The sequence below is a fragment of the Lissotriton vulgaris genome, chromosome 11 (assembly GCF_964263255.1).
Source record: "Lissotriton vulgaris chromosome 11, aLisVul1.2, whole genome shotgun sequence".
NCBI lineage: Eukaryota > Metazoa > Chordata > Amphibia > Caudata > Salamandridae > Lissotriton > Lissotriton vulgaris.
In genome coordinates this window covers 1,109,340,470-1,109,368,389 of record NC_141699.1, presented here as the reverse complement: position 1 = coordinate 1,109,368,389, position 27,920 = coordinate 1,109,340,470, and the positions used below count along the sequence as shown (strand labels likewise).

Genomic DNA, 27,920 nt, shown 5'->3' with positions numbered 1-27,920 from the left:
CTTTGATAATCTCTACATGGCTGCTCTGATTTTATTAGATTTGTCTGCTGCTTTGGACACTTTTGAGCACATCATTTCTTATAAATGATTTTCAGACTGCAGGCGTGCAGGGAAACATACAAAACTGTTGGTTGCTTCTTTTTGTGACTGATCCCAGCAAAGCTGCCGAGGGTTATCTGTCTCCTTTTAACCTGACATCCTGTGGTTTTTCTCAGGGCTGTGCTCTTTCAAAACACTGTTTAAAGTTGTATATTATCTCTCTTCCTGAACTCATCATTCTTCCAGGATCTCTCCATACTCCTATGCAGATAATACTCGGAGAATAACCTTTAATGAATTACTGTGTACCAGTGGCCATGCAATACTCAAACCCACCAGACCGGAAAGGCTTTCACAGTCAAACCATTATCAATTACTATAGTTTTGTGCCCAAATGGGCATTATTATTTGGTGGGGAGTAGTAAAACACAGTTCATTTTATACTTTGTAATTCAGTGACTCAACAATAGTGATATTTAAAATATATGTTTAATCGTGAATTATTTTAAAATATATATATTTTAAAGAATGAAACATTGAAACACATTTATCAATTCATCATTATTTTATAGACAATCCAACCTGTATCACTGTTCATGAGTTAAAAATATCATTTATAGATTTGGGCTACAATGCTTATTGTCCAGCACCCAATGCAGCTTATTGGTATAATCATTTTCATTGTGCAATGGCTCTAATGGCCTTTGTAGGAAAATGAATTATGAATTGTGGTGGATGGTATTCCATCACAAGTAATAAACTTACTAACTTGGTAGGTCTTGTCAAAGATTTTCATGATTTAAACCTGAGCCCAACACTTAGTAGGTATTACACAAAGCATACAGCCCAAACTTAAAGAAAATGTGTAAAGGTTTCAGAATTCCCTAAACAGCACAATAAAAATCTGTTTTCAAACCTCATTAAGGTCAATGATTAGATTGGCCTCCCAGAGCAATAGGCAAGAGAAATTAACTTTCTTAAATGTACTTTTACTAAATATTTGTTAAAAACCTGAATTTACCATTGAATTCGTTTTTTATTAAATATTAAATAGAGAGGATGTGACAGAACCTCGTAGTCTTCGCAGAAGCAGAACAGACGTGGATCCCTATGCCCGCCCACCGGTGGAGCCGCTCTACTATGGAGGAGCATCACCAACAGGGGGGAAAAGGGGAATGGGATTGAGAGAGAGACACTCCGTCAACAGCCACCACTCATTGACTCTCCTCCAGGAATCTTCTATGCTGATTCTCCTGATTAGTCAGTGGGCGCCTAATAGACAGAAGGGAAATAAATGCATAAACACCACACTGTTCACAATAATTGGACTATGACAATAATACTCTAAACTGACTTCTTCCTACCAGTGGTTGTCAGAGTATGAGCCCCTCTCTTAGTTTGGTTATTGTGTCACTAATGTTCCATGAGAATGGTTCTAACTATCTGCAAGAGAGAGAGAGAATTGGTCAAAGAAAGGATACACTTTCTATCGCTAGACTGAATACAACTATCCTGATTAGTATCTTCTATTCCCAATGGAACAGCGTTAATGCAATATTTGCCTTTCTCCTTCTCAACTGATGAGTTACTCTTCAATGTCACAGTCTTTCGCCAGCGTTTTAATCCTCATGCAAGATGCCCACAAAAAGGAACCAGGAAGTGACAAGGAGAGGGAAAGGTTAGGAAAAGCGCAAGGAGGAAACAGCTGACTAACTATACGCTTGTAAGAGTTAGCAGCGAACAGCTAAAGTTTTAGTTGCATACGTGGAAAGGTCTTACTTGGAAGCTGCTTGACAGGCTCCCAATATGCTGCGTAAGAAGCTTGAAGTTCTATGAACCCTTTAGCCTTGAGGATAAGTCTTTCACCAACGTTGTTGTCGAATTGCGCTGAAAGCCTTTGCTGAGATACAGCTAGTCTCTGCAACTTTCTCGATACTTCTGTGAAGAAATAGTCTCAGACAACAAGTTAAATAACTTCTCCAATATATCCTGTCACTAACTATGATGCGGAACACTCCTACTCTGAAACTAGGAAACTTTGTGAAAACCGTTAGCTCCTGCTCCTCACGGAATGCGGAGAAACGTTTTCTAGATGTTTTCTCTAACGAATCCTCGTTGAAGTGCGCAGTTAATATCGTGCGCACTCCACTCAACCACTAGACTGCTAATGTGTTCAAATGATGACAGAGAACCGCAATCAAGGCAGCGGCCATCTTGAAATGTCTAATCACCTATATAATGTCAAACCAAAGATTCACCAGACAGGGTTTGACAATGATTTGGTTCTTCCTGATGTGGCATGGGTTGGGAAATGTAACGCTGCTAATTCTATATTTCCTGACAGGATGATTAATTGTTCAATTTGTTCCCAAACCCGGGATACCATGATTTGTATTTAAATGCATACTCAAATTTTTTTTTTTTTAATAGGACAGGAAGAACCTTCTACAGTGAAAAGAGTTTTTGGAGACTTGTCATTGCAGGGACATGGTGATAATAAGGTTCTGCATGTCCCATTTATAAAAGACTATGAACCATGCTTTGTGGACTACAAATCCGACTTAGGGGTAGCTTATTGATATTTAAAAAGAAGGTTTTTCCACTGTCATAAGTCAGGCTGAAGGTTCATACTGCAGCTGTCAGTCTACAATGGTAGGCCTGAAGAATTGCTTTACTTTTCACACTGGTGAATGACTCGTATGAGTGCTGCATTCCACAGGTGAAACTTTTTGTGGTGTAGGTGTATTTTCTGTGTTATATACAATGGCCTTATAGGTAAATTAAATAAATCAATAGATGTTAGCTAATTAGCCATGTTTTAGAGGTCAGAGCACATGCACCGGGGTCTCGACTGCAGTGTCTCAGTGTATAAAGTTAAAAAAATTGCAGCGTCCATTCAAAAAAGTTGAAAATTACCACACTAAAAGGTGCACTTTCTGGCAGTCTTCAATCATAACAGAACAGCCAACACATGTCGAGGCAAAATAATCACCGCTTCTTCAGGTCAAAAGACAGAAAAGTCTCTAAACTCCTTTATCCTCATAGTAAGTGTCTAGGATTTTAAATGTGCCATTTCAAATCCCACATTTATAATATTTACATTTAAAGATGTAATCACAACCCCATAAAAATATATAGCACTTCTAATTTCAATTGGAAAAGTGCTTGTATCATAAAACCATGACACAGTTTCATGCTTCATTTGTAAATAATCAGCATCATTTTGGTAATTTGGCAGAACAAAATTTACGCTTAGTTGTCAAGATTACTCCATTTCGAATAACAAAAGTCCGGTTTAGGGAAAAAATTTAAGTGGCACGAAGATGAGATATATCTTCCCAGCGTGTTGCTGCATTTCCTTAACATGGACAATCAACAAACATTTCACATTGATTTTTTACTTTAGTGGACTGTTTGTGTATATTTTTGAGTATGAAACTACAATCCCTAAAGTGATGACAGCTCTTTTAATTGTTTTACTGCAAGAAACTGGAAAATCAACTCGAAAATATGTTTTTGAGTTGAAAATTTACCTGAATGTACCATTCAGGTAATCTTTTGTGTTTAAAACACATTTTTCTTTTTTTTAGCTTAACAAGAAGAAAGTGGTGTAGAGACTGAAAGGCTATACATACAGTCACAACTTCCTCTTCCTGTTCCGGAGACTCCTCTCTCTGCTTTGTTCTTCCTCTGCCTCTGGTCAGTTTATATTTACATTTTGGAGGGAAAGCATCACTGTCTTTTTGTCTGCAATCTCTGTTGAACCCATGCCCTTGGAATTGTTATCTTTTAATAAAAACCAAGCAAGTTCAATGCATTACTTTGCAAATAGTTTGATGTTTGGAGGAGAGGTACCACTAATGTTGGTTTGCTTTTTGTTGGATGGTCCGGAATAAGAAATAGGAGTCCTTGTTGGATTAAGTGTTTCTTTAAATGTTAATGTTTACACATGTTTTGGATTGTGGAGTCCTGGTATTATAATACACCATTTCCATGGGTTTTGTTCAGATGTGTGTACTGATTTGTTAATAATTTTACTGTGTCATTATTTTACTATTAGAGGCCTAGTTTGCCCTGCTGTAGGTCTTGGATGTATATATTAATATATTTGTAACGTTATCACAGTTGCAGAACTATTTGTTTTGTAATCATTATAGTGATGTCTTGAAGGCTTTGTATTAAATCTAAATATGAGTTATTTTGTGTATGCATGTGAATGTTAGTGCTAAGGTCAGGGGTGTCCTGGATTCTAGGCCCATGCAGTCAGACACATTCTCAGCTACTTTCTTCCTGCACTCCCACCATTTGTTGTGATTTTGTGTAATTGTGGCATTGTTGATATTGTGTTTTAATTGTATCTGCAACTTTTAATTATATATTGGAGGAGTAATTAATGCTTGTGGTTGGAGATTTTCCAAAGCTTATTTTATTTTTATTTTCTGTCATTGTGCATTTATTTGTGGTGGGTAAAGGGCCATTCCATGTGTGGCCCCAAACACCTTTTAGTTAATTAATGTATTTATGCACAGTCTTTTCACTGCAATGATACAAGAGTTTTTTTGAGAGGGAGACTACTTTCGGCAGGATAGGGCATCCATATTCTTGGTTCTTCATGTCTTCTTATTTGCTGGCCATACAGTGGTGGCCATTTTGACTATGAGTGTGTGTCTGTGATAGCCATGTGGCATATATTCTATATATATCTTCTTTTTTTCTGGCAATGCAGGGACCATTGGTTTGCAGTGCCAGTGAGGGTCTGTGTGTGTGTGTGGTGGCTATTTTGTCTTTAATTTCCATGCTTCCTCCTTCACTGACCATTTTGTGGATGAGTTAGCTAATTCTTTTATTCTACTTTTAAAATCCATTTCCTAAGAATAGTGATAGAAAAAGCATGTGACATTATTTGTGCCTTTTTTTGTTGCTCCTAATATATTTATTTGAGTTAGTCAATTTTAGACAATATCACAGGGATTGAGAAAACTGTGAATGCACCTATCTAGAATTATGGAATTGTATAACTTTGTCTTTTAGTGCACAGGACATAAGGCTCAATGCCCTAAGCCTCCTGGGATAAAACCCCACAATAGCAAATACAACAGTTTGATCTAGCACTCCTTTATTGTATAATTCTCAAACACTTATATTTAAATTGCATAAGGGATGCTTTCTTCAAATACTATTCTGTTATACAGTTAAAGACGACATCAATTCAGCAGGTGTGTTTCTGTCTCTTTATTCGTGATGCCTCCTTCATATTAGATAAAACCATAGCCAACGTGTTTCGTCCTCTCAGACTTCTTCAGGGCAAAGAAAATATAGTTGAACTCCTATCTCGGGTATTAAGTGTTTTGTTTAATCCATTTCCTGAATCCATTTCATGGTAATGACAGCAGTGATCTCATGAAATAATGCTCTTCCTCAAAGGAGCGTCCTATATATATATAGATAAAATTCTTGGAAAAATACCACGAAGCAGGCAGGATCGCATGTAGTCTTCGGATAATGTTGGCACCGAGTTTCGATAGCCCCAACCCACTACTATTGAAGGAGTGGGCAGAAAGCAATCTAGAGGCATCGATGAGACTCGTGTGCCTTTTGGTTAAATATGCCAAAATAGATCGAGCCAAGAATTTGGAAGAGATTGTTAAAATGAATCAAGAGCTAAGCAAACCTGAACATGCCAACAATAAAGACTTTGTTGATAAAAGTGCTAAGGAAATGAAGGACCGATTGCGGAAGCAGGAAGACGCCATAAAAACCAGAAAAGCATTCAAGTTTGCCCGCGACAAACATGACTATGAGTCAGGACAAATATTTACATTTGCGCGTAAATTCGACAACTTGCGCAAACAGAAAAATGGCAATTCCAGCAGAAAAATGGCAATCGCAAGGAATCCTGACTTGGCAGCAAGTGATTCAAATCTGTCCACTTCAGAAGACAGTTTAGTCCCCAGTGAAGAAGAGTCTAATGACAGCAGCCCAGGTGCAAAAAGAGGGGATTTGGGGCAACTCATACTGGCAGAAGAACTGGACTGTATCAGGATGCAGCGCAAGCAAACCCTTCGTCCGAGGAATCAAAACGCCTCAATAAACAGAGGAGGAACGCGAGGCGAAGAGAACGGTGAAAGTGCCTCTGCAACAAAAGGAAGGGGGCAACAAAACCCGTATTGGAGGAAGAAAAAGTAATTGATGAAAATACCATAGTTAACCTCACAGACACCTTTTGGAATCAAGCTGAGAAACAACTTTTATCTTTGGGCTTGTCCTTTTGCCCAGAGAGAAATTTTGGCTTCTGCAGTACCCGCATTGATGTTTATAAATTGATTAGGAAGATCAAATTGCGCAAGTATTTCACAATCAAAAATAACCTTGAGCAGAAAAAGAAAACAGCTAGTGGCAGCAATGTTGCCACTGATGGTGCTCAAGTCAAGGATATGGTGCTATTGCGCACATTACACGATTTGAGAGAAAACAGTGAGGGTACCTGCAGTATCCAGGAAGTGGCAGAAGAAGAAGGGGTGAACATATCCTGTTCAGGCCACAGTCCATTCAAGCCGGTTTCCACTTTTGTACCAAACATGCCCAGTGATGCCATTGACATTTACCACGACAGAGTCATTGAGGAACTAAAAAAAATTGCAACACAATAGCAAAGCAAAGCAAAGCAAAGGCCACCGAACCATCAAATGCAAAGCTATTCAACCCTGATGAACAAACTCAAAAAAGATAACACCATTGTCATTAATCAATCAGATAAAGGTGGTAATATTGTCCTTTGGGGAAAAAAAGTTTACATCAAAGAGGCCTACCGTCACCTTAATGATGGTGAATGTTATACACGAACCAATATGGCTGAAGTACATACAATCGTCAAATCATACAAGGATGATTTAAATGAGTGGAAAAGGGAAGGACTCTTCACCAAGGATGAATACAAGTTTCTCAACAAAGATCATCCCATTTTGCCCAATATATACTTTGTACCTAAGGTGCACAAAAAAGAGACACCGGCTCCTGGTAGACCAATTGTGTCATCCATCAACAGCACCTTTGAGAACACTTCCAAATATATAGACTTTTATCTTCAGGAGTTTGTGACCAGCCTTCCGGCCTATATCAGGGACACTACGGAGTTTTTACACCTATTGAGTAACTGTGAGTGGTCAGATGATTATTTATTTTTAACCATGGACATATCCTCTTTATACACAAGTATCGCCCACATACATGGCATAAGAGCTGTGGAATTTTACCTAGTTAAAAGACCAATCCATATGTATCACCACAATCAAATGTTGATCAAAATGATCAGCAAATGTCTACACAACAATATTTTTATGTTTGACAATCTGGTGTTTAAACAATTGAGAGGGGTGGCCATGGGGGCATGTTTCTCCCCCAGCTATGCGGGCTCCATGTTGGCTGGTGGGAGGAACATGTCCTCAGGGTAACACATGCCTCACTATGGTCAGCTCATGTGGTAAAATATTGGCGATACATCGATGATGTGTTCATTATCTGGCGAGGGACCAAAGATCAGGCTATGAGTTTTGTGAATAAGATCAATGGAAACAAATTAAATCTCCATTTTACTGCTAATATTGATGCAATGGTGGCCAACTTCCTTGATATCTAAGTGAAGATTATAGATGGGAAGATCGAAACATGTTTATACAGGAAGGTAACATCAGGGAATACCATATTGCATGCTGGAAGCTTTCATCCCCAACATACGATTACCAGTATTCCGTACAGCGAGTTCTTACGAATACATAGTGCTTGCAGTACCACTGAGGATAGACAGCATTGCCAATTGGAGGCTAAGGTTAGATTGGAGGACAGGGGCTATAGTTCCAGTAGTCTGGAAACAGCCATGAGGAAAGCTAATGTCCCCAATCGCTCCTCTCTTTTGGACCCCAGTAGGAATACACAAGTGGCAGATGCAGGCTCCAGTAGCAAAGGGGAGATTAGATTGATCACTAGTTACAGCAGGCAGGCCAAGCAGATCAAGAATATCGTTAAAAAAGAATGGCCTATCATACTCACTGATCAAATATTGAGAAAAGTGGTCCCCACAACAACAACAGTTACTTTTAGGAGAGCATATTCAATGCGGAATGAACTGGTGAGGAACAGTCCGGAATCCAGTTCCACTGGTAACTGGCTGTCCCCAAGCAAGGTTTTTTTTAAATGCAGCTCATGCCGAGCATGCATATTTGGCATAAATACCACCTCCTATACTACCCCTTTTTCTAAAGACCCAATAGCTCTTAAAGCACATTACACCTGTCGCACAGAGTATGCTGTGTACGTTTTAAGATGCAGCTGTAATTTGTACTATGTTGGGAGTACGAAATTCCAAGCACACGTGCGTATTTTGCAGCACTTAAGAGCTATCGTGAACTCCTACCCTGCATACCCTGTTGCCCGTCATTTTAAGACCACTCATGAGAACAATTTAAAGTGTTTACAATACTTTGTCATAGATGCAGTAGCCCTCAACAAAAGCGGGGGGCAACAGGGAGAGATCGTTACGGCAATTGGAGTCACGGTACATAGTAGATTTAGATTGTAAAGCACCATTGGGGCTTAACCCTTCGATGTTGATGACGGCTCGGAGCCGTCATGGCACACAGTGCTCGTTTGCTGATGACGGCTTCCAGCCGTCATGACCACGCCCGCGATCGGAATGTGCCGCACAGGAGCGGAATTCCTGCCGCGGGCAAGGGGTTACTTTAAGGGAGGACCTTTACAATTCTTTGTAAGTGGACTACCTATACATCATTGGTAGAAACCCTGTACAGTACTTCCCCAGATGACATCTGTGTACCTTTATGTCCTAGACATATATGACCCGGCTGGGGCACTCAGGTCTCGTTTGACATTAACTGGCATTTTAGCAATCTTTTCCCTATTCTTTAAACTGATATTCTGTAGTCTTAGGTTGTTCACAACCACATTCCCTGCGGAAATTTTTTCCTAATCTTTCCATTTTGTATATATTCTGTATTTGAACGTTTGCATTATACAGCTTAGCACAAATTCACTTTATATGTTGAGTTTAGCTTCTATAATACCTGATCACACACTACAATAGTTGGATCCGTATGTAAGGGTGTTATTAACCTAGGAGACATATATCTAGCACATAATAGGGGTTTCCGCCACCAATTTCCCATGACAGTTTTTTTTATACATTACACACTTCTGATTTCCTTTTCTTCACTCTTTTGCACCAACAAGTACTTTATTATCAATATTATCAAAAAACAAAAAATATATTTAATTTGGTGCTACATGGCACAAGAGTTGCGCCTTAAGGACACATATCAATTTGTTACAGAAAAGCCTACAAGTCGTTTAGAGTCATTTTGCATATATTTAGTGATTAAAAGCACTTGCACAATAGACTGCAATAACAGTTTCTCATATTGTAGCGTAATTTGCACAGTTCTATACATAGGCCTGATGAGCGACTTCTAAATTACAACCCAAGACTGTGCGCTTTTTTTCTACGTATATCCAAATGTTTTTAGATTGTATATATGTATATTTATCTATTTCATGATGATATGTTTATTTATTGATATATCCATGTATTTATAACTTCTAAAAGTATTTGCACAGTCGGATTGACAAACATCAGCGTAGATATAAGGTCGCCCATGCATTTGGGCAGTACAATGAATTTAACCAGTTTTGTGTACACGCACCTATATTCTGTTATGATATTGCGTCTTAATGACTATGTACTTATTTAAACGAATTCATGAATTTTAGACACTATGTAATGAAAATACGACTGGAGGCGATAGTCTGTCTTTCCCAAGTATGTCCTCTATGTCCATAATGTGAATAGGCGTAGTGTTTTGGCGCCAAAAGGGGTGTTTTAAATACAGGGTCTATGCTTTACCGCTTGTCAAGTGAGCAAGGACACAGACTCGTGTCCGAAACGCGTCTTTAGGCAATGCACTGTTCGAGCACTTTGTTTTAAAATAAATTGAATCCTGGCAACAGCAAGAATCGAGTCTGTGTTCCTGTTTGTGCGTGGATACACTAAGGAAAAAACAGAGTGGATATATATATATATATATATATTACCTACTGGCGATCGCCAGTAGGTAGTTATAGTTAGGATTATTTTGTATAGGGAATCTGCAACATTCTATTGGGAATAACTTTGGCGCCGGTTGAGGGATCTGCCGAAATTTTCCTCAAATTTGCCTCGCGGCGCCCCGCTCCTTCCCTGAAAGTTTGGGGGGGGTTCGTCAAGCAGGGGCCGAGATAAAAGGGGGGTCCCAAAACGTGTTTTCCCCAAGTTAATTTCCATAGGGCGGTTGGACTCACTTTTAGCCCGAACGGCTGAATGGATTTCCACCAAACTTGGCAAAATTGTAGGGACTGGTAGCCCGATGTGCCTATGCTATGTCTCAAGATATGTGCTCCAGTGGATTTTGAGAAATGTAGGTTAAAAAAAAATATATATCTATAAGCGTGCCCCGGTACGCGCACCGGGACGCGCTCCAGCTCGCTACGCGAGTTCGCGTGTGGAAAGCTGATTGGCTCTCGGGTGTCTGTCAACATTCCAAACAGTCCGGAGCAGCCGCCATCTTGTGTCTCGGTAGGATCGAGACACAAGACGTGGCAAAAACAAAGGGGGAAATGATCAAAAGGGGGCAGGGTAGACCCCCCCTGACCCCGTAGGTTTGATGTGGGGGCCATAAAAGGGCCCCGTGGGGCAAAAAAAAAAAAAAAATTTCCGATATGCGCGGGGGGAGCGCCCGGTACGCGCACTGGGGAGCGTACCATAAGGAATAAAGAATGACAGATTTTTTAAAAAAAGTAGCATTTTTTTATAAATTGGAGGTAGTTCTAAAAAGAACTGTTTTTTAAATTCTTTTTGTTGTTTTATTTTTTTTATTGTTTTTTGGAACATTTTTTACTTTTTTTGGCTTTTATGAACAATTTTATATTTTTTTTGTTATTTTTATGGGGACAAACAAAAAACAGGGAATTGTAAACGGCTCAACTGGAGCAAAAAAAAATCTGGAAAAAATTAAAGTTTTTCGGGGCAATTGTGGTTGTCACCAGCACGGTTGATGAGTTTAATGCTTTGCTCACCATAGGTAATTGTTTTTCCACAAAATATACAAACGATTTTGTATTGTCCAAACTTGGGTTGTATGTTTGGGACCATCTCCCTTGCCTCTGGTCCCGATGGAGTGGGTTGCTTACTTTGGGAGGTGCTGGGAGAAGATTGGGGAGGGTTTCTGGTAATTTCTCGGACGTCTGCCGCAGCATAGTTGTTAGGGTGCCGGCATTGCATGTGGCGAATCATGGTGTTATTGCCAAAAGAGTACTTTTTGTTAGGGTTCCCCCTGGAAAGTACAATGCCACAGATCATACAAGTAACCAATGGCGCATTCACTTTCTTGAGGCCCTTTGGGATTTTAAAAAACTCCCATACAATGTGCTCCTTTGGCTTGTAGGGGGTAGTATCTTCAGGCAGGTACTCCCTGTGCTCCTCTTCCTCCTCCTCCTCCTCTTCTTCATCTCCACCACTGTGGTGTTGTGGTGGTCCTTGTGGTGGTGGTGGTGGGGGTGGTGGCTGAGATGCTCCTGCTGCTGCTGCTGCTACTGAAGCCATTTCCCACAAACAGGTCTTCCTCAGTCAAAGAACAAAGTGAGAATGAGGAAAACAGGTGGAGGCTTTCATCATTTGGAAAACAAAACTGTCCTGAACCAATGAAAAGTGTTATTTTCAGGTCACATGACCCGGGATATCATCATTTGGAAACCAAAACTGTCTTGAACCAATGAAAAGTGTTATTTTTAGGTCACATGACCCGAGGCGCTTACGCTACGCGCCCCGGGGCAAGCCCGACGCACTTACGCTACGTGCCCCGGGGCGCGCCCCAGGGCGCTTACGCAGCGCGATCGTATGCGTTCGAGTGCTTCCGGGTGCGCTTACGCCGTGCGTATCACGCGGACGCGGCGCGTCACTATGATGTTTTCGTTCGCGGCAATAGCGCTAATGGGACGCTCACCGGTACGCGCACCGGGACGCGCCGCAAGACTGCGCTTACCGGTGCGCACACCGGTACGCGCACCGGGAGCGCTCCAGGGCAAAAAAAAAAAACATGAAGAATATACTTAAAAAAATAGTGTTACATAAATATACAATATCGGATTTATTATAAAAAATAATATATTACATAGCTATAGAAATTTGCTATTAAAAAACCTTTGAAATTCACTGCAAAAAACATAGGTTTGAGGCCCTATATATAGTTAGGAATTAGCATTTAAAAAACCTATGAAATTCACTGAAAAAACCATAGGTGTGACACCAGTTATAGTTAGATGGAAATTTTACTGACATAAAACCATTGAAATTCCCACGTTATAGTTAGTTGGACTCACTTTAACTTGCGCGCCTGCAATGCACTGCTGATGACGTCACATATTACATCACTCATGACATGGTCAGTGACATTACTCATGACATCACTGATGACACCATCCTTGTGACAGAGTGACAGACCTCCTTTCAGTGTAATGTAACCCTTGAAACACATATTCAAAAATAGAAACTAACATTTTCAAAAAAATGGAGATACCCATACCAGTTAGAACAACCAATTCAGTAATTCTACCATCTATATACGCTTCCACTCATTCACCAACAGTTCTATATAGTCACTCATACATATACTCACTCATCATATGTAGTGATACACCTATACATCCTTTTACACACCGACAGTCATCCAAAAGTTACTCACACACATACTCACACAAGCAAATAAACTATTGAGCATCCATTTATTTGCATATACAACTATACACACACTACCACCTTACTTCTAAGGAAACTTACACATACTTACTTTCTTAAACAAACACTTATAGAAACACATACTTATTTAAACAGGAACTCTTACAATCTCTCACTCTCACATATACTCACTTATCCATCAATACTCACATATACTAGATAAAACATATGTCGTTACTGATAAAGACACTAGTGAGATAGTCATTCACTCACTAACACACACATATACACACTCATCCATCCTTACAATCCTACACATATACTGTCTTCAAAACACATACAAACAGTGAGTCAGTCATTGATGCATCTATGTGCTAAGTAATACCCCCACCAAACCATACAGACACTCATACTGATACTAAAAAAACCATCTAATAACACATATACACACACATGTAGGTACTCACCAACCCATGCAGCCACTTATACACAAAGTGAAACACTGATACATATATTTAAATAATTAAACATTACTCGCTAATATATGTATTCACTAAGATACACTTAATAAGCCAGTTAACCAATCAATTTTTTTATTAAAAAAACATCCATTAAGACACTTATTTAAACATTTATTTTTCCATCGACCTTTACCAATACATATATAAAAAAAAATTATTTTTAGAATGACACACATTCACTGGATGGTGTCATCAGTGATGTCATGAGTGATGTCATTGACCATGTCATGAGTGATGTAATATGTGACGTCATCAGCAGTGCATTGCAGGCACACAAGTTATAGTGAGTCCATCTAACTATAACGTGGGAATTTCAATGGTTTTATGTCAGTAAAATTTCCATCTAACTATAATTGGTGTCAAACCTATGTTTTTTTCAGTGAATTTAATAGGTTTTTTAAATGCAAATTCCTAACTATAACTGGTGTGAAACCTATGTTTTTGTTCAGTGAATATATATATATATATATATATATATATATATATATATATATATATATATATATATATATATATATATATACATATATATATACATATACACTCAGAAATATTGTATAAAACTAAAAACATTTCTAAACACCATCACTTACTTAGCCTTTCTGCCTCAATGCTGAGTAGGTTGAACAGGTCCTTCTTCTTACTGATAATGCCAGCCCATCAGCGTGTCAATTTCTGGTAGTTGGCGGGGACCCTGGTATAGCGATGCATGCTACTCTGCACTCATCAGCAATACAGATTGTACTCTGAAAGGCTGTAGTTCTTTCTCTGCAAGTCTCCTACTGCCTGTATTGGGGGATGGTGGCGTTGTTGCAAATAAATCAGCATTACCTTCTCTTACTCGTTCAAAATGTGGCAGGATGTTACCCCCTCTTGTTGCCATTGGCCACAAGGGGTGCAGGCCTTGGGAATGATGGAACTGCCTTCCTGTGCCATAGTAAGGAAATGGAAATAGAGATACCTAAACAAAGTAATAGGTAGAAAGACAAAAGAAGGGAGCAAACAATTAATAAATGGGGGCAATCATTCAGTAACTAAAAGTGGAAATAAACTAAAGTTGAAAAAAGGGCGGAGGTGGAGCAGAATGGGGTGGATAGGGCCATGAAGGATAGCTAAGCAGGAGACAACCGGAGCAAAGAAAAAAAAAAGCACCACACTTGTGCAATGTGTTCTGTTTCAACTATTAGTACAAAAGAAAATTAGGCAAGTTTCACACACCCCTAGGGTGTATGCATTTAGTTTTTCTCTCTAGTATCATTCAGTGACATGATGATTTCCAGCCTTGTATTGCATTTTCTTCTCCTGAGGACTTGTTGTTTCTTCTAACCCAAATATGTATGTCCTTCCGGACTGACTTTCCCCTTTGCTTTGCCTTTGGTACCTTCGTTTGGTGCCCTGTTTTCAGACTGCTGTAGTGCCTGTTTATCTCACTCTGCCTGAGAAATCAAGGGTGCTTGAGGCTGAGTGTGTTTTTGGGAGACTCTGTTCTCCTTTGAAATTACTCTTTCTTCCAGGTGTTGTTGGTCTTTGGTGACATCTCTTTTGTGGACTTTCATTTTTGCTTGTGCTTGTAAGGGACTGATTTCCTGGACAGTCTTTTTCTCCCTTGCCTGATTTGCTGTAGGGTCTTTCATTTCATTGCTGTCTGTGAGTGGGTGCTGCTGCATTTGGCTTCCTGAGCAGTCTTGCCTTCTATTTTGTGTTGCAATGGTGGGTGGCCTCTACGTTTGACCCCTTTTTGACTGGGTGCACATGTTTATGCCCTCTGCCTTTTGGGCTTCTATTGTTTGTTGGCTGGGTTTATTGCCAGCACTCAGGGCTTTGTTTCTTTTCTCATTCAAGCCTTTGTCCTCAGTGTCTGAACTTGGCATTCTGTCAGGTTCATTTGGTGGGCAATCAGTATCAGTCCTGTGGCTTAGGTATATCCTCAGGACATAAGCTCTGTGACGAGAATGTGATGAGGTGGCAATTAGTCGATTACTTGCCAGTACTATCATTACTCTGATAACACTTCCTCATTCGAGTGCATTTAATAAGAGGTGTCTCACAACTAATTAAGATTGTGAGAATGTAAGAATTGTGGGTATGTAATGGATGTAATAGAATGTTGAATTGTGTTTTTTTTCTTTGAACAGTCCCTTCCAATTTTTCAAGCGAGCTCCAGCTTTACACCATCCAAGGGTTTCGGGTCATTGGACTGGCCTACAAGGCTCTGCCAGAAGAGATGCATTCTGAACTGAGCAGTGTAACAAGGTAAGAGAGTGAGGCCTTCAGTGAGGAGGAGGTACCAACCCTAGTCTCAATAGACGCCTTCATACCTCTGCAAGGGAAAGCAGTATCTCTGCTAAAATATTTTCAATGAAGTAATTGGAAAAAACATTCACCAGTTAGCATGTAGTGGCCTTTTGGTTGACAGAGATGACATAAAATGATTAACAGTTTTATTCCGCTTCACAAGGGCTCCCTTAATTGTGACCTGTGGCCAGCATGTGGCTGCCACTCGTTTTCAGGCTAACAAAACTATGTGAGGGTCATGAGACTGCCTGCCTGAATGAGAAGATATTTATAGATATCTTTGTGCTGATAAGCCAGTAGGTAGTTATAGTTAGGACCTAGTTTCCATAAGAAAAGGGTTTTTTGATTTGCCAATAACTTTAGTTCCATTTGATGAATCTTCGTGAAATTTTCAAATCTAATGGGGCAGTCACATCAGCTGCTGTCTTGTAAATTTTAGAGTGATCCATCAAGCGGGGGTTGGGAAAAAGGGAGGGTCCCAAAACTCTTTTTCTCCATGTTAATTTTCATAGGAAACTTTAGACAAGGCTACAGCCCGACTGCAAAGTGGAATTACACCAAATTTGGCAAAAAAGTAGTCAGTAGTTCAGAAAGCACTCTTTTTTTAAATGGTGTAAATCCGTTCAGTAGTTCCTGGGAAATGTAAAGATTTCTCAGATACACAACTGTGGTTGCATTGGATAGGCAAACCCTCCCGATCTTGTGCCTGAGATCTGATTGGCTGCTAACAATTCAAACCAGGAAGTGTTGGCAGCCATCCTGTTGATAGGTTGAACTGAGCCACACGCAAAAATATGAAAAAAAGGAAAAGGGGGCAGGGTAGAAGAACCCAGACACCCTGGGTGTGTTCAGGGGGTCCCACATGGACCCCGAGGGCCCCCAAAAATTGTTTTAAAACAAATGTCAGCGGTATTCCCGGTGGATCTGGGAATCCCGCAAAATTCTTTTTTTTAAAACAAAGCACTTTGTTTACTTTAAGCTTCGGGTGGGCCGGGTCCTGGGGCAGAAATAAATAGAGATGCGGTGGCCCCTGGATTTGCCACCTCCCCAAGGCTTATACTTTGAAGTGTGGGGTGCCACGTGGCTCACTGCAGACCCGGAGACCGCCACCTCCTTGGGGCTATATTTAATTAGAGTGTGTGGGGTGCTCCCGCCCTGGGGACCGCCATCTTCCTGGGGCAAGTTTTTTAAAATGCCGGGGGGGCCCAAGTGGCCCCCCCTGCAGCCCCGGGGACCTCCACCTCCCTGGGGCTATATTTGGAATAATGCGTGGGGAGCTTCAGCCCCACACGCTGCCCTGGGACTCACTACCTCCATGGGGCTATTTCAAAGATGGGATGGGGGCAACGCAGTCCCTCTCCTGGGGCTGTAAATGGCCCTGGGGACCACCAGCAATGTCCTGGGGTTCCTACCCTCAGGACATTGCAGTTTGCTATGCGATAGTGGGAGCAGTGCTCCCGTCATCTGATAGCAAACAAGTGTGCTCATTTCAACAAGCGAGAGCACTTGTACAAAGTGAGTAGACTTCGCTTTTTACTCCCATGGATCTGCATCTGAGCAGCTCCCTGCAAACACACCTCTTGGTGCACTCTTGGTATGGGATGAAGTCCCCTTCGCTACTGAAGGTCCTTAGGGGCTCATGCTCATGTAAAGCGCTCTGACACCAGATACGTTTGGGTCAAGTTGGAACTATATAAAATTCTAAAATAAAATAAAAAAGAACTTGCCCACCTGTTACCTCCAGTAAGTTCTAACCGTGAACAGTGAACTCTGATCCGCTAACGGAGAATGAGGAGATTGGCTAACTCTGCATAACAATGGGAACACAGAAGTCATGCAGAAAAATCTGACTCCGCCACATAGCGGAGTTAGCTACTACACCACAACCCATTGATAAAAACAACTTTACCGTTACATGCTAAAAAGCATATAACCAATTCACAAAAGTGAGCTCTAAAATATATCAGGCAATGAGAGAGGTAATGATTTTGGGGTCCTCCTTAACATAGGGGGAGGACCAAGCAGATGCCTTTAACACAAAGAGCATATCATGCTGAACGATTCAGTGGTGGTCCCCTCCTCCTAGGACTACCCCAAGCAGAGTTATGGGCAAACATACATTGCCAACCAAAGGCCCAGCAATAACCCACTACAATCCTATGAATTAGTATAGAATAATAAATAAAAAGTTCTAAATCACTTCAAATTACAAAACATTAAAAGGAATAATTAATTTTATTCAAACAATAGTTACACAAAAAAATTATAAATCACATTTAAATAATTACACAATAATATTTTAACCAATGTATTATTGCAAACAATGTTTAAAACATCCATATTATATAAAATTATATTACATGAGAATAAATATTCTCGTCAATGAGATTTTTACATTAATATTTTCTCCGAACTCCCTTAAAAGATACAGGAAGGGATGGTATAAATCAAGGATGAGTTGTAAGTGGATAACATGAGTGTAGAATTAACAGTGCAGTACGAATGAAGAAATAAGAAGCCGTGAGTGAGGTGTTGTACATACGGAATAATGGGGCAGAGGACAGACTTATGGTGTTAGAGTGTTGACCACTAACTGATATACAGTAGGAGAGGCCAGACCAGAATGAGGAAAGCTTGGATGGTCCAGTTTCAATAAGAAAATGAAGGGTAGAGAAACACATAGAATTAACATCCATATCAAAGGCAGCAGAGAAGAGTATTAAGAGGTGATTGATTTTGTGAAATGAGATTTGATGTTAAAGAGATATTCTGAAATAAGCAAATTTACATCATAGATTGGAGAGGTCCCATTTTGGAGAACTGAGAAAATACACCTGCAATTCGTGTGCTAACTGTGGGTGAAACACTTCAAATGCTTGAATAAAAAGCCTAAAAAGGGAGGAAGGGAAGGACGAGTCAAGAGAAGGTTTAGGTTTGTTATGCTTTGTATTGTAAGAATATGAATGATAATAGCATGCTTGAATGCACCCAAACCAAGAGGAAGCTTTAAAAGGGAAACCAGATATGGAAAAAGCTGTTTATGAATAATGGGTGAAAGAAGGGCATCAGAAGGGATGTTTGTGGGACTGGATCCTGAAGACAGAGTGGAAGATCAGATCCCCAGGTTGGCATGAAAGAAGACAAAGAGGGGGGAAATTGGTTGGTTTACAGTATTGTTTGTCTTTTTCTTTTGCTTTCAAGAGAAGAAGTTGAATCTAACTTGGAATTTCTTGGACTGCTGGTGATGGAAAACCAGCTGAAGCCGGAGACAAAGCCGGTGCTGCAGGAGCTCATGGAGGCCAGAATCAGGACAGTGATGGTGACGGGTATGTAAGGTTACCACTGGGACTCAGAACATACCTTTCACATGGGTCATATCCGGGGGAGGAATTCTGAAGCCCATATTAAAGAGTGTAGCAATACACTTAATTTGTGCAACCACACAAGATAAGTGTCTAGTCAAATATATAAAACCCATGTATTCATATAGGATGTTAAAGTTTTCTGTGTGACATTTTTTTCAAATGTCTTTAACCGGCTTCTGACCAAGAGCCACGTTAAAATTATGTGAATATTATCAATCACAAATATTTGCTACATAAGTATTATTTGCTAACACTAAACAATGACAAATAATTGCGTGCATGAATATGATCTTTAAGATATCCCTACTTTATTAGTGATGTACTCTACCAGCAGACAAAAAGACTTACATTTTTTTATAATGAAAAAAAATATCTGCAATGGTGGTCCACACAATTATTTTTTATTGGCAGATCATGAATCAAGGATGATGATAAAAAAGATCAAGACCTTTCTTAAGATAAATTGTTACACTTTTTGTGTTTCAAAGAAGTCTTATGTTTTTCTTTGTCAATGTTATCTAATGCATTATTTACAGGTTTTAAGAAATATTGTACTTCTCATTTCTGTTAATGTTAATATCTTTTTCTACAAGTGCCAGTTTTCACGTGTATATGTAAATATGTCAGACAATTCAACAGTGTTAAACATGTATTATTAAAAACACACACACACACACACATATATGTTCAAATATACAGCATATGTAACATACATGTGATGATATTTTATTTATACATGTATGTATATAAATTCATTTTTTGGGATGTATTGCCTCCCAAAACACCCCTTTTTCATTTTCTTGTTTGAAGATAACCACTCCACATTACGTACAAAGTTTGTCGGCGAGGAACCATTTTCCTGTGCAACCAGAGAATCATAGTTGCAAAATACCTCAATGTGTTCATTTTCATGTGTGCTAGTGCATTGCCTTTGTCTGGAGCTTTAAGTGGGAGGTCAAATGAGCCACTTCTTGGGGCCATTAATTGACCAGTGTGGGGACATTTGCTGAACATGCCATCCTTCACTTTAGTGCGATTCGTAGGTACTTCTCAAAATTGGTACAACGCGATTCACTATATGATGACTTTTCCATGGGACTCTCTTCTATTCCTAGATACCACACTCAGGAGAGCACCAGCCAATGTCAGAGTATGATAATGCATCTCAAAGTACTTTATCCAGAGAGAATCAGTATGGCCAGCCTTGTGGATACAACATTGAGCCTGCTTGGTAGAAGACTGCCTACCCTTCTTAAAGATCCCTGCCGAAGAGGCAGGGATCCCACCGCCTTCAGAGAGGAGTCACTGCGGCTTCTTCATTGTAGGTGGTGGAGCTTTGCAGCGTGGGTTCTATGCTTGAAGAACCAACGTGGCAAAGTTTTCAAGAATAAACTTCCAAAGTGTGAATTTGTTCTTGACAACAACAATGACCTGAAGCAAAGAGTGTTCTAATGCGGGGAGTTTTTTCGCTGCACGCGAGGGCCGTATTGTAGTTTACCTCTTGTAACCACTCCCTCAGCAGCACTACGGGTAAACACGTAGCATTCGAGTATTAATTCAACCTTTGTATGAACAATGCTTGTTGCTGCATTTCAAGCTCTCTTAGAAAATGTAATGATAATCCATTTACCAAACTGGGAAGGATGGAAGTCTGACGTGTCCTTGTGAGGATTTGAACATGTGACCTTCAGATCACAGACACTATTATCAGTAAGCTTTTAAATCATTCAGGAATGAAGGTGATGAAGTGACTCAGTGAATAAAATACTTTCCACTGACATCTATCCTAAGCGGAAGGTCAACTGTTAGAATTCTTCAATGACAAACTCATCCTTCTAAGGTTGACAAACTGAGTACCATTATGTCTGGTAACAGCTTAGAAATAGCAAAAGTAGTGGTTTAGTATTTGATGCTATATAGATATAAATATAAAGTAAATTATTGTTTGCTTCTCTTACAAAGGCATTTAAAATACTAAGGCAACATATTAGGAGATATCTACAGCAGCACAACAGATTTACACATCAAGGATCCGATTATGAGTAATGCCGACTTCCATTAGGAAATTCTGGGCAGATGGAATTTTCTCATGGACTTTGAGGTAGAACAAGGGAGCTTGGGCCTTATGCGGGACATTGGGGAGGGGATTGGCAAGGATGGGAAGAAGGGGAGACTCTTACCTTGCAGGGAAGAATTACTTGCTCCCCCTGGCAATGCTTAGGGTCAAGCAGTGGCTGGAACATGAGTGGGGCTGCAGTGCAGTGCTTTCCCCAAAAACAATTTACCGGCTGGGATTTCAAGCCAGTAAAATCAGGTCTGGCAACTTGTTTGTGTGTAGTAACACTAGCTCACCTGTGATTGGGCAGAGTAGAATTACATATAGGAAATCTGTTTCACCCAATATTCATGCTCAAGTGGTGTACAAAACCATGTGTGCACATGCTACAATACTGTGTTTATGTGCAGCACTATCAGTTCATCGTGACACACAGCACATAGAAATTAGGTCTCCACTTAAAACAAATACATATTCTATTACATCCCCTGCAAAGTAAAACATGAACATCTCCCATTACGGCACAGCTCCACAATGTTCTATTATCTCATTTACATGTGCACATTATATGAGCTGTATAAATATGTGGCACTTTAGGTGTTGTAAATATTAGGGTCATTTGTTACTACTATCAACTCAATGGTACTCAATTTACCAATTTTGGAAGTATGAAAAAGACCCAGTTGACAACAGAGGGTTTCAAACATATTCTATAATTCACAACTGGTATCAATAGCTGGTGTTTAAGTCACTGAGCCAGCAAGATGGCTCAGTGAGACAAGCCATTTCCTCTGACAAGTACTGTTTTGTTGTGTTATGCTATGCTATTTTATGTTATGCTATGTTATGGAATTATATGATATGTTATGGAACGTTATTTTATGGAATGCTATATTATGGATTGGTATGGTATGTTATGGAATGCTATGATATGGAATGGCATGTTATGTTATATATAATACGTTATGTCATGCTATGCAAGTAGGGGTGGGCTGAATTTGCATAGTTGCGCTACGCAAAGCTCTGCAAACTGTAAAAAATCTCAGCGAGCACGCAGAGTTCCGCAAACACACGGAACTGCTTGTTCCGCCAGTTCGTGATGCTTTTTTCCTGTTCGCGAACGCTGTTTGCGTGCTCGGGTAGAAATATCTCGTAAACACGCATTTTGAAAGCTTGAACAAGCAAAAAATTCTGCGAAGCCGCGGATCACAGAATTTTTGGCAATTCCACGTTCTCCGCGGAATGCAATATTAGCCAAATTTCGCAAATTCCGTGAACGGAACGGAATTTCCCGCCCAGGCCTATTTGTACGGTGGATATGGAACTGTACTATCACACGTGAGGGTATCCTAAAGTACTGTATCTTTAGGGATTCTTTTCAAATACCAGCAATGCCAAATCAGCTTTTCATTCTTCTGGTTTCAGATTAGGGAAAACACAATTTAAAATACACGAAAGAAGTTTTCAGCATTGAAATACCTTCCCACCCATGTGCGCTTCCCTTTCCTTTAGAGAAAAAGATGTCAACATCTGGTAATCAACAGTCTTTTGTCGTCATATTCCTCAGGTGACAACCTTCAAACAGCACTTACTGTTGGAAAACATTCTGGAATGATCCCTGCATCTAGCACGGGTATCCTGGTCACTGCCTGTGGACCCGAGGGCTCCAGCCCGCCATCCATCACCCTACAAGTGGTAGACGATCAGAGGAGCAAGATGGACAGAGTGGACGTAAGCAATATCTTCTGGGTATGAATCTAATTAGCCTGAGCGAGGAACAGTATATATTTTAGATAGAGTTGTTTTCCAGCTTTTCATCCCCTCTGAATACTGAGTCTTTAGACTGAGTCTTTCTTGTTGTTTTCCACATAACACCTTTCATAGAGAATATATGTTTCACCAGAGTGAAAATACACCATTCACAGGACAATCACTTACTTTTTATACATATATTTAGAAGTATTAGAAATGTGTGAACTGTGAGCAATAGCCAATGTGAACAGTGCAAACATTATAGGCAAGTGTTTTCCAACTGCACAGTTTTTTCCCAGTTGCTCCACATTTACCTCTTGCTGCCTCTTCTGAGGTCATCTGTAATAGTCCAGGGGATGCTAGTCTATGGGATGCTAACAAGAATCTACAGAGCATTGTGGCTGTGATTGCTACAATATTGGATGGGATCATATCTCTCTAAATCTTCCATATAGTTTCAATGCTCTTGAAGGATTGCTGTCCTATTTCCAAACCTTTCTTGAGTACATTTGATTTCTGGGAGCAATAAAAGAAACACTCTGCCTAAGGATTTCTTAATAAAGTGCTATATGTCACTGATATAAACAGAACCGTCCTGAACAGGGTAGCCTTCCCATTTATAAGACAAAAAGACTATAAGCGTCCACAAACTCTACAAACATCCTAAGCCGCACACACACAATCTTTCAAGCGATCAGGCAAACACTGACTCAGACATACTCATACATTTCGAAGATAACAACATATTATATACTGCCAAACAAAGACATGTAATCCAGCAAGAGGTTCATATCTATACAAAAATCAAAAAATGTTGGATGATATGGAAAATCCAAGATCAGTTGGTTGTCGTAGCAAGGCACTGATACAGTCCATAGTCAGTTTTTTTCTCCAGGGGAGAGATTCCAACAAAAGGAAGCACAGGGGCTCCAGCGCTGACACAGGTTTCGGTGTCAGACCCACATTTGGGTCACACCTTCTTCAGGGCTACAGGTTCGTGTACGAGCAAAGGAAATATGAATCGCCTATGAAAACAAATACAATATAAACATTGGCATACAGATACATCAGGGTGCAAATATTTAGTAGATACCTATCCAGTCTCACAAGCAGAAAGGGGGGTACCCATCAGGAGGACAATAAAACCAAGATAATTTCTATTTAACCAGGGAAAGCGCACACTCAAGAAAAATTTCAAGAAGATATGAAGAGATTAGAAAAAAGATGAGAGGGATATGTGAAAGCCAGTGGACAACTGACGGGAGAAAGATTATCACCAAAAGGCCCTTCAAGTGTTCAGAGATAGGCGTGATGATAAGCATTCAATTTCTGGTTTTGATGTTGGGTGATTAGAACCTGGATCGGCACATCTATCATTTGTCTCACAGTGGAACTCAACCTCCGGACACTGTTTTTTAACATGCTGCTATGCTAAACACAATGGTATTATATAGAAAAAACACTCAATGTTGGGATAATGACAATAATTTGAATACTCTTTACTTGTGGCTCCTGAGAGCCTCAGTTCCCTTCGAAGGGAACTGCCCATCACTAATCAATCAATAAATCAATCAGTATTCTTCCAGCGCTACTACTCACCTGCTAGGGTCTCATCATTGGCTCTCAAAATGTGGCTACCCTCCGCGTGCTGTGCCTCTGTGAGTGCTTCACCAGACATGTTCATGAGCTAACCATGACTTTAAGGTAGCACAGAACTGCATATCATACCGCATTTGGTGGGTCAATCACCCACAACTGATCAAATATTTATGTAATACTTAAATGCTTGCTAACAAAATAATGAATTTTCATAGAGTACAAACAAATGTGAATTCTTACAGAATAATAAAAAAGGAAACCTGAAAAGCCTATAAAAAAGGATAGACCTGGAGAATGTCCCACACCACACCAGTGTCTTTTCAGATGAGGGATAGCACTTCATGTTAGTTCTACGAGTGACCCATTAATAATGACAATGTAATAATAATGTTTTGTTTACAGGAGATGTCCATTAGCATTGATGGAAAATGCAGCCACGCGCTGGCGTTGCGAGACTACCACTTCGCAATGGATGGAAAATCCTTCCAGGTCATTCTGCAGCACTTCTACAGTCTGCTCCCAAAAGTAAGTTTGAATTTGCAGAGGCACTAGAAGCCCTCTCCACAGTTGTATGAGGCACACATGGAGCTTCCAGGTAGTAGGAGCCCATCCCTGATTTTTTGGGGGGAGTTTTATATAGCACAAACTAGACCTAAATGTATTAGAGCGCTTTACGTGAGCATCAGTTGCTTTACAGATGGACACATTCATTTTTGGTAGGTACGGGTAGATTAAGTGATTAGCCCAGAATGACAGGATGTGAAGCGTCCCTGCAGAGACTCAAACATGCTTCCCCAGCTCTGAGGTCGACTGCTCTAGCTGGTAGTTCATATCCTCTCACATACTCCTACATAAGCACTGTTCCCTCTGCTTGTGCCTGTGACATCACATGGTTTGAAGCAGAGTGATGGAGGCATGAGATACTTTCTAAACCCATAAGGGTGTCAGCCGATGACCTGCATGAGCCTTTCCGCGGTGTGAGGAGTGCTTGACACTCAAGTCTCTGTTTAGTTACTGCACACGCTACACATTTGACATTGACCATGGGCAAATTGCACCAACAGCACAGTGGTAGTAATGATCTTGAAACATAAATGCAAAGTCATCTCTAGCTGTAGTCAAGCCATTCATTCCACGGGGAGGTGGTAGGGTGCAGTCAAGCACAAGAAGGTTCAGTCATGCACAAGAAGGTTCAAACTTCCTCACACCCACTGGTAGCTTTAGAATTAAGACTGAAGGTTTGGTTGACTTTGTTCCTGCTGTGCGTGTGACATTGTCAAGTGAAGAAGAGGGATGAAGATTAAAAAAATTCTTCAACCACCACTGACCAAAATAAAAATAAACAGTTTGAGCCACTTCTACCCAAGGAGACATCAAGTAAAAGGAAAGGCAGTGTCCTCTGGGTTATTCATCCTCATCTAGTCTACTGTTTCAGTATTCTTTAGCTGGATGCTCACGATGAGGAACAAGATAATGCTAGAGTGAGTCTGTGGTCTCATTCCCCCTCTCAAGGTCATATATCATCAAGACGCCTGTGGAGAGGAACAGGGTAATGCGACAGTGAGGGTGCAGTCTCTATCGCCTGTGAAGGTCATACATCATCAAGACGCCTGTGGTGAGGAACAGGGTAATTCGACAGTGAGGGTGCAGTCTCTATCGCCTGTGAAGGTCATACATCATCAAGACGCCTGTGGTGAGGAACAGGGTAATGCGACAGTGAGGGTGCAGTCTCTATCTCCTGTGAAGGTCATACATCATCAAGAAGCCTGTGGTGAGGAACAGGGTAATGCGACAGTGAGGGTGCAGTCTCTATCGCCTGTGAAGGTCATACATCATCAAGACGCCTGTGCTGAGGAACAGGGTAATGCGACAGTGAGGGTGCAGTCTCCATCCCCTGTGAAGGTCATACATCATCAAGACGCCTGTGGTGAGGAACAGGGCAATGCGACAGTGAGGGTGCAGTCTCTATCGCCTGTGAAGGTCATACATCATCAAGAAGCAGGGGTGTGGGACATCATAATGCATCATCAAGAAGCCTGTGCTGAGGAACAGGGTAATGCGACAGTGAGGGTGCAGTCTCTATCGCCTGTGAAGGTCATACATCATCAAGAAGCCTGTGCTGAGGAACAGGGTAATGCGACAGTGAGGGTGCAGTCTCTATCGCCTGTGAAGGTCATACATCATCAAGAAGCAGGGGTGTGGGACATCATAATGCATCATCAAGAAGCCTGTGCTGAGGAACAGGGTAATGCGACAGTGAGGGTGCAGTCTCTATCGCCTGTGAAGGTCATACATCATCAAGAAGCCTGTGCTGAGGAACAGGGTAATGCGACAGTGAGGGTGCAGTCTCTATCGCCTGTGAAGGTCATACATCATCAAGAAGCCTGTGCTGAGGAACAGGGTAATCCGACAGTGAGGGTGCAGTCTCTATCGCCTGTGAAGGTCATACATCATCAAGACGCCTGTGCTGAGGAACAGGGTAATGCGACAGTGAGGGTGCAGTCTCTATCGCCTGTGAAGGTCATACATCATCAAGAAGCCTGTGCTGAGGAACAGGGTAATGCGACAGTGAGGGTGCAGTCTCTATCGCCTGTGAAGGTCATAGATCATCAAGACGCCTGTGGTGAGGAACAGGGTAATGCGACAGTGAGGGTGCAGTCTCTATCGCCTGTGAAGGTCATACATCATCAAGACGCCTGTGCTGAGGAACAGGGTAATGCGACAGTGAGGGTGCAGTCTCCATCCCCTGTGAAGGTCATACATCATCAAGACGCCTGTGGTGAGGAACAGGGCAATGCGACAGTGAGGGTGCAGTCTCTATCTCCTGTGAAGGTCATACATCATCAAGAAGCCTGTGCTGAGGAACAGGGTAATGCGACAGTGAGGGTGCAGTCTCTATCTCCTGTGAAGGTCATACATCATCAAGACGCCTGTGCTGAGGAACAGGGTATTGCGACAGTGAGGGTGCAGTCTCTATCGCCTGTGAAGGTCATACATCATCAAGACGCCTGTGCTGAGGAACAGGGTAATGCAACAGTGAGGGTGCAGTCTCTATCGCCTGTGAAGGTCATACATCATCAAGAAGCCTGTGCTGAGGAACAGGGTAATGCGACAGTGAGGGTGCAGTCTCTATCGCCTGTGAAGGTCATACATCATCAAGATGCCTGTGGTGAGGAACAGGGTAATGCGACAGTGAAGGTGCAGTCTCTATCGCCTCTGAAGGTCATACATCATCAAGAAGCAGGGGTGAGGGACAGGGTAATGCGACAGTGAGGGTGCAGTCTCTATCGCCTGTGAAGGTCATACATCATCAAGAAGCCTGTGCTGAGGAACAGGGTAATGCGACAGTGAGGGTGCAGTCTCTATCTCCTGTGAAGGTCATACATCATCAAGAAGCCTGTGCTGAGGAACAGGGTAATGCGACAGTGAGGGTGCAGTCTCTATCGCCTGTGAAGGTCATACATCATCAAGAAGCAGGGGTGTGGGACATCATAATGCATCATCAAGAAGCCTGT

At 41.0% G+C, this 27,920-nt stretch overlaps 1 protein-coding gene across 1 annotated transcript in view; it reads left to right on the top strand.

Moving 5' to 3' along the window:
* The window catches only part of LOC147684255 (putative cation-transporting ATPase 13A4), a 291,659-nt gene that overhangs the window by 190,149 nt on the left and 73,590 nt on the right, over positions 1-27,920 (top strand). The window contains exons 17-20 of the mRNA XM_086942617.1: positions 15,474-15,591; positions 18,835-18,959; positions 22,622-22,785; positions 24,808-24,930. Of these exons, the coding sequence (XP_086798743.1) occupies positions 15,474-15,591; positions 18,835-18,959; positions 22,622-22,785; positions 24,808-24,930 (530 nt within the window). The remainder of the gene's footprint in view (positions 1-15,473; positions 15,592-18,834; positions 18,960-22,621; positions 22,786-24,807; positions 24,931-27,920) is intronic.